Source organism: Oryctolagus cuniculus, chromosome 1 (genome assembly GCF_964237555.1).
Source record: "Oryctolagus cuniculus chromosome 1, mOryCun1.1, whole genome shotgun sequence".
In the NCBI taxonomy this organism is placed as follows: domain Eukaryota; kingdom Metazoa; phylum Chordata; class Mammalia; order Lagomorpha; family Leporidae; genus Oryctolagus; species Oryctolagus cuniculus.
The window spans coordinates 61,653,339-61,661,806 of NC_091432.1; the positions used below are offsets into that span (position 1 = coordinate 61,653,339).

An 8,468-nucleotide genomic window follows, 5' to 3' on the forward strand; every position below is an offset into this window, starting at 1 on the left:
AAGTTTATGTGTTAATGTGGATGTCAAAGAGTGCTATTCAAAGAAAAATCATAAATTATAGAGGAAGAGTGGGCAAGGGTGCTTCTCCCAATGGGCTATGTACTCAAACCAGCTCTGGGCCATCTCCTTTCATGAGAGGGACAAAATTAAATCCTCTGAGGTTGAAAATCCTGGCCCAAGAGATGCTTAGAAAGAGGAATAAATAGTTCCAGATTTCCTGTCTTTTCACACATCCTTGGTGTTTTTTTTTTTTTTTTTCATTTACTGATCTGTTAAACATCTTCAGGATCTTGGAAAATATAAGTAAGTAAGTAAACTTGGGTTATACTCAATGAAGGCACATAGAAAATGACAGTAAAAATTCAGGAAATGGCAGAAGTGTTCATTCTACCAAGAACTTAATATTCGCACATTCTCTAGTCCTGACTCATAGGATACTGGACTTGGCCTTAGCAGCAGTGGCTCTGCAATTATAGTATCTTTTTTTTTTTATATAAAAAGCGTCACATCTACATGAAAAATATTTTTATTTCCTTTTGGAATATTCATACAAAGGTCACTTTTTTCTTTGATACATGAAAATGCAAAGCTGAATGTTGTATATAGTTACAAGGAATTTCCTTCCCACTGGTTATAAACAAGGTTCAGTGGTTAAACAATTTTAGTATTTAAAACCAATGTATATGTGTGTGCATGTTTACATATGTGCATGCATATTTCAATGAAATTTTATATGTCTCAGGTAACAGCTGCTGGGCTAGGAACAGATTAGGAAGCTTGAGAGATCTTAAGTATCTTCTCTACATTACATCAGAGCTACATTGGTGATGAAGCAAAAATAAAATTTAATTTCAAAACCCATTCCATCATTGTGCTGAGCTTTCTGCACCTTTTAAAATAAATGACAAATTTAGAGTGAAGACTATGAATTGATATCATATTTCCAGTATAATTAAATAAACCTTTGTTCTTAAGGAAACCCTAAACCAATTCAATTTCAATTTAGTGGATCATAATCCTGAATTTCAGAAAACTCAATGTGCTCAAAGTTTATCTTGGTCTTAATTGATGGTAATTTTACACATCTTCAAATGTCATCTGTTATTGGGATGAAGATATATCTGTCTTAAAATGCCAGCTTCAGAAATGACTCTCATTTCTAGATGAGTTTATTTTTATTGTTTATAAGGAAGAGAAAAAGTTAAAATGAACTAACTTTCCTAGGGTTGTGGAGATAGAATAAAATCGAATGAGTATTTAATTCCTACCTATGATTTCCTGGAACCACACTTCCTCTGTGTATGTGTTTAGAATCTAGTCAGAATATGCTGTCAGTAGTATGATAGAATAGTGTAAGAAGGAGCCCAGGCCTGTATCAAGTAAACACAGATTACTTTACCGTGAAAACCAAACAAAACAAAAAAACAAACAAATGAACAACAGCAACAACAACAACAAAAGGGAAAGAGCAGATAATTAGTATCCCAAAAGATAACCAGAAAAGTTAGAAGAAAGCCTGAAAATTTGTTTTTCTTTCCTTCCATGCTATCTCCATTTTGGTGGTTTCTTTGACTCTTTATTTTTTTGACTTTTTTTTTTTTTTATTTGAAAGTCAGTGTTACACACAGAGAGAAGCAGAGACAGAGAGAAAGAGAGGTCTTCCATCCACTGGTTCTCTCCCCAATTGGCCCCAACAGCCAGAGCTGTGCTGATCCAAAGCCAATAGCCAGGAGCTTCTTCCAGGTCTCCCATGCGGGCACAGGGGCCCAAAGACTTGGGCTGTCCTCAACCGCTTTCCCAGGCCATAGCAGACAGCTTGATTGGAAGTGGATCAGCCAGGACTTGAACCTGCACCCATATGGGATGCCGGCACTGCAGGGGGTGGTTTACCTACTATGCTACAGCACCAGCTTCTCTTTGCCACTTTTTAACTCACTCCGTCCGAATGTCCTTATGAAGCCTTGTCATGGTAATCATGCCACCCCCCCAACCAAATTTCATTTATGTGCATGGCTCTGGTATGGAACTATATTAAACATGTCGATATCAGTCTACTCTTTCTCTCTCAGCAATAATAAATCCCATTCTAAAATATTCAATGTCAGCAATAGATATAAACAATTGATTTATGTAAATAAAGTTGATCCATAGACTTAAGTATCTTATGTTATCTTAAAGAACCACATGCCAATTTAAGGCAAGGTCAAGTTGGCTATGTGGATTTTATAGATGTAACTGAAACACAGTATCCAAATATCACAATCATAGAAAATGAGACATAAGACTATGTAACAATCAAGAAAAAATAGAAGTAAAGGCAGCAAAACCATACCGTGCAATGGGTAGTATACTGAACTGTAACAGAACTAAGAGATTATAAACAGCCATTTCTTAAGCCCATGGATCACAATAGAAAATAAGAGTTTTAGCTAGATTTTGATTAAGAAAGGTGACTGGACGAGGATAGGAGCCACTTGTCTTTCACATATTTTGTACCTTTGTCTAGTCTCATTTATCTACCATCTATTTATCTATCACATCTTCTATGTACCTACATAGTGTCTGCCCTACTGTTGCATCAATTGTTCTTGCTCTGATCCACATTCCTTAGATACTCGCAATTAGGAAATTTGTCCATGCTCTTTTTATTTAAGGATTGTGGACCCCTGGTTAATAATGTGGAAATGCTAAATAGTGTGTTGTTGTGGTGATACATGGAAATTCAAAGTAATTATCTAATTTTCTTCCAGTGATGCAAGTGGAATAGAATAGAAAAAATTTTACCGCATACTGTGTTTGCTCATTTGAGTCCAGCTCATTTCAGTATTACAAGGTTTTTAAGATCTCATCCTACAGTTTCGAGGAATGAATTGATTGGCAGACAGGGATCAATTTATTTTACTTGTGAGTGCTCAATAGGTGGCATAGGATATAGCGTTAGTGCTCCATCAAAGTGGAAGAGGCCATATGGGATATATTGCTTGGATTTGATTGTTCAAACCTGATTCTTTCCCTTCTCCCATAATGGTACAATTCAGTTTCATATTTATTTTCCTCTGGAATATTATTAGTGAAGTATTTTTGCATCTAGTTTTATTTTGATAGGATGTATTGGATAGTGATTAAAATCAGAGCTTTCAGATTTACCCTCTCTAATTTTAACTCTAGAGTTAAGAGCATGGAAGTCTCTGGGTCTGTTTTTCCATTTGTAGCAATAATAGTATTCATGTCATACATGGGTTATAATAAATACCTTTTCAACAGGTTGTTGCAAAGATTTAATATCTTTATATATGTAAAGTACTCACTTTATTTAAGTTATGTTATGCATTTATCAAATTATAGCTTATTTTTTCAATGTGACTTAATTAATTGTTCGATAGAAATGTAGTTTTGGGTCAGCAAATTCATCTTTCTTTCCTTTCACACAGAAGAAGATACCAGGGAAAAGACATTTGATCAGACCTCATTCAGCCTAAGGTGGTGCCCCTGAATCCTCAACTTTGTGTTCCTCCATTGAAATACCAGGTTTGGAACATATGGCAGTGATGGCTCCTTCCTTTCACAATCACAGCAATCTCCAGGATGCATGGTATGTCCTGACTGGAATCCCAGGACTGGAAGATTTGCACACTTGGATCTCCATCCCTATCTGCTCAATGTACATTGTGGCAGTTGTAGGCAATATCTCTTTGATCTTCTTGATAGTGACTGAGCGAAGTCTGCATGAGCCCATGTATTTTTTCCTTTCCATGTTGGCCTTAGCAGATCTCCTGCTCTCCACTGCCACAACTCCCAAGATGTTGGTCATTTTCTGGTTCCATTCTGCTGTTGTATCCTTTGGTAGCTGTGTATCTCAGATGTTCTTCATACATTTCATCTTTGTGGCAGAATCTGCAATACTCCTGGCCATGGCATTTGACCGCTATGTGGCCATCTGTTACCCATTGAGATACACCACAATCCTCACCTCTTCAGTCATCAGGAAGATCGGCATAGCAGCAGTGGTGAGAAGCTTTATCATTTGTTGTCCATTCATCCTTCTGGTATATCGACTTACATATTGTGGAAGAAACATCATTCCCCATTCATACTGTGAGCACATGGGTATTGCCAGATTGGCATGTGACAGTATCAATGTCAACATCATTTATGGCATGACAGTGGCCCTGCTCTCTACAGGGTTGGATGTAGTGTTCATCATTATGTCCTACACAATGATCCTAAACACAGTGTTTCAGATACCTTCCTGGGCTGCCAGATTTAAGGCCCTTAATACATGTGGTTCCCACATCTGTGTCATCCTTATGTTCTATACACCAGCATTCTTTTCATTTTTTGCCCATCGCTTTGGGAGCAAAACCATACCTCATCACATACACATCCTAGTTGCTAACCTCTATGTGGTGGTGCCCCCTATGCTCAACCCCATAATTTATGGGGTGAAGACAAAACAAATTCAAGATCGAATTCTTTTGCTATTCTCCCCAATGAGTACATGCTGTTGAAAAGAAGAATAAAGTTAAATACTGAATATTTCTGAACAAAACTCTCTCTCTTCAAAATGTTTCAGTGAGAAACAGGAATAAATGAAATCCATAAAGACATGTCAAATAAACTTCCAAGAAGGATCTGCCAAAGCTTCCTCTACATTTTCCTCAAGTATGCAAAGATATTGAGAAAATAAGATACTGATTATTTCCTCACTGAATAATACTCCTTATATAATAATATACTTTTCTTTCCTCATTTTATGATATTTTCAATTCCAGCTTATGTGATATTAATATTTCCAGCCCTACTTTCCTTGTTCTTGTATTTTCTTGGTAAATATTTAATTATCAAACTTTATAAATCTCTGCTTGGCTGTTTTCCTTACATGTAGCATGCAGTTGACCTTACTGTGTGACCTATTTATCTTAATAAATATGTATTTATATTTATTAAAAATGTTTGCTGATAGATTTCAAAACATTTTTTCAGATATCCTATTATTGTACATTATAACTTATTAAATTTTTCTTTAAGGTATACAAATTTCATGTATTTCATGTATATAGATGTAGGAACATAGTGGTACTTTCCACCACACCTCCTCTCTGGCCCATGCTCCACTCTTTTCCTCCTCAGTCTTTGATTCCCATTCTTAATTTTTATGAAGATCTATTTTCAGTTTACTTTATACTCATAAGAGTAACCCTACACCGAGTAAAGAGTTCAACAAATGGTGTGAAGAAAAGACCAGTGTTCTTCAAAAGTGGAGACAAGGACTGTAGACTATCAGTGAATCTCAAAATGTCAATTTCACTCCAGTACATTGCATTTTATGTTCTCTATTAATTACCACAGATCAGGGAAAACATAAGTTATCTGCCTCTTTGGGTCTGACTTATTTCATTATGTATAACAAAAAAGAAAGCTGAGGAAAGACAATTATTTAAGATTAATCACATTGACTTTTCTTAGTTAAATCTGGGAAATGAGAATGGTGAGTCACTGAGCATTTTACTGAAAAGTAAAACATTTCCACTGAAATCAGACAATATGTGGACTGATAACATGAAGTCAACATATTAGTTTTTCTCAATATATATTTTTAAAAGAAAATATTGTCTCTAATATAGCTTATTTTCTGATTCATTGATTTCTCACCAAGTGTATTTCATAGCAGAAGCACATAATGCATGTATATTGAACGAATGATGATAAGGAATTAAACAAATGATAGCTGATGGCAAATTCATCCACATGAGATCAGTATGGTAATTTTCAACATAAGTTTTTCTCACATATTAGAAGTACAGGTCCAATTAATCAACAGGATATCTTCTTTTCAACAGAGACTTTACTGAAGGGGCAAAAGTTCCATACCCAGACAATAACAAAAACATTTTAACTAAAAATTCAATAGAATATTAAGTAGAATATTTACACAGAAACTAAACAGCTGTTTCTAATCCCACTGAATGAAATTATCTGAATTTGTCTAAAGACCATATTTAAGTTCCGTTATTTTATTTTGCTTTGTTTTCTGTGTTTGTGGAGACATACCCAAAAATTATTGCTCATACCAACATTGCAGAGACTTTGCCCTATGTTTCTTTAAAGAGATTTTTGAGTTTCAGGTCTTACATTTACATCATTATTCTATTTTGAATTGATTGTTGTATGTGGCATAAAATAAGTGTTATAATTGCATTATTCTGCATGTTGATGTGCAATTCTCCCAGTATCATTTATTGAAGAGTGTCCTTTATTCACTGAATTTTCTTGGCTACTTTGTCCAAAGTAATTTGAATAGGAAATGAATAGGTTTATTTATTTTTCCTAAACTATACTCCTCCATTGGTTGATTTGTCTATGTTTTTGCCTATATTATGTACTTTTGAATAAAATGATTTAAAATACATATTTTATTGAGGGAATGTGATATTTCCAGATTTATTCTTTATCTTCAAAGTTATTTGAACCTTTTGAGATTTATTGTCATTCTATACAATTTAAAAATTGCTTTTGTTTTTTTTGAAAAATTATATCAGAATTTTGTACAAATTTTATTGACTCTATTGATCACTTTGAACAGTGTGAACATTTTTATTTTTTAACTCGTATTTAGTAAATATAAATTTCCAAAGTACAGTTTAAGGATTACAATGGCTTCCCCCCCCCCCATAATTTCCCTCCCAAACGCACCCCTCCCATCTCCTGCTCCCTCTCCCATTCCATTCACTTCAAGATTCATTTTCAATTCTCTTTATATACAGAAGATCTATTTAGTATATATTAAGTAAAGATTTCATCAGTTTGCACCCACACAGGAACACAAAGTGTAAAATAGTTTCAGTACTAGTTATAGCATTACTTCACATTGGACAACATGTTAAGGACAGATCCCACATGAGAAGTAAGTACACAGTGACTCCTGTTGTTGAATTAACAATTTGACACTCTTGTTTATGGTGTCAATAATCACCCTAGACTCTAGGCATGAGTTGCCAAGGCTATGCAAGCCCTTTGAGTTCACCAACTTCGATCTTATTCCGACAGGGTCATAGTCAAAGTGGAAGTTCTTTCTCTCCTCCCTTCAGAGAAAGTTACCTCCTTCTTTGAAGACCTGTTCTTTCCACTGGGATCTCACTTGCGGAGATCTTTAATTTAGGTCTTTTTTTTTCCAGAGTGTTTTGGCTTTCCATGCCTGAAATACTCTCATGGGCTCTTAAGCCAGATGTGAATGCCTTAAGGGCTGATTCTGAGGCCAGAGTGCTGTTTAGGGCATCTGCCATTCTATGAGTCTGCTGTGTATCCCACTTCCCATGTCGGATCATTCTCTCCTTTTCTGATTCTATCAGTTAGTATTAGCAGACACTAGACTTGTTTGTGTGATCCCTTTGACTCTTAGACCTATCAGTGTCATCCATTGTGAACTGAAATTGATCACTTGGACTAGTGAGATGGAATTCGTACATGCCACCTTGATGGGATTCTATTGGAATCCCCTGGCACATTTCTAACGCCACGATTTGGGGCAAGTCAGCTTGAGCATGTCCCAAATTGTACATCTCCTCCCTCTCTTATTCCCACTGTTATATTTAACAGGGATCACTTTTCAGTTAAAATGTAAAAACCAAAGAATAATTGTGTGTTAATTACAGAGTTCAACCAATGGTACTAGAACAAAAAAATACTAAAAGGGATAAAGTATTACATTGTACATCAACAGTCAGGACAAGGGCTGATCAAGTCACTGTTTCTCATTGCGTCCATTTCACTTCAGCAGGTTTCCCCTTTGGTGCTCAGTTAGTTGTCGCCGATCAGGGAGAACATATGATGTTTGTCCTTTTGGGCCTGTCGTAATTCACTCAACATAAAGTTTTCCAGTTTCCTCCATCTTGTTGCAAATGACCGGATTTCATTGTTTTTGACTGCTGTTTAGAATTCTATAGAGTACATGTCACATAATTTCTTCATCCATTCTACTGTTGATGGGCATTTGGGTTGGTTCCAGGTCTTAGCTATTGTGAAGTGAGCTGCACTAAACATTAATGTGCAGACAGCTTTTTTGTTTGCCAATTTAATTTCCTTTGGGTAAATTCTAAGGTGTGGTATGGTTGGGTTGTATGGTAGGGTTATATTCAGGTTTCTGAGGAATCTCCAGACTGACTTCCATAGTGGCTTAACCAGTTTGCATTCCCACCAACAGTGGGTTAGTGTCCCTTTTTCCCCACATCCTCTCCAGCATCTATTGTTGGTAGATTTCTGAATGTGAGCCATTCTAAGCGGGGTGAGGTGAAACCTCATTGTGGTTTTGATTTGCATTTCCCTGATTGCTAGTGATCTTAAACATTTTTTCATGTGCCTGTTGGCCATTTGGATTTCCTCTTTTGAACAATGTTTATTGAGGTCCTTGGCCCATCTCTTAAGTGGGTTGTTTGTTTTGTTGCTGTGGAGTTTCTTGATCTCATTGTAGA

General features: G+C 35.9%; 1 protein-coding gene across 1 annotated transcript; it reads left to right on the top strand.

Moving 5' to 3' along the window:
- The first annotated feature begins 3,539 nt into the window (after nucleotides 1-3,539).
- LOC100351882 (olfactory receptor 52Z1P-like) lies at nucleotides 3,540-4,508 on the top strand. The gene has a single exon (XM_008265008.3). It carries the CDS (start codon nucleotides 3,540-3,542, stop codon nucleotides 4,506-4,508), a length of 969 nt encoding a protein of 322 aa, XP_008263230.3.
- The last annotated feature ends 3,960 nt before the right edge of the window (nucleotides 4,509-8,468 follow it).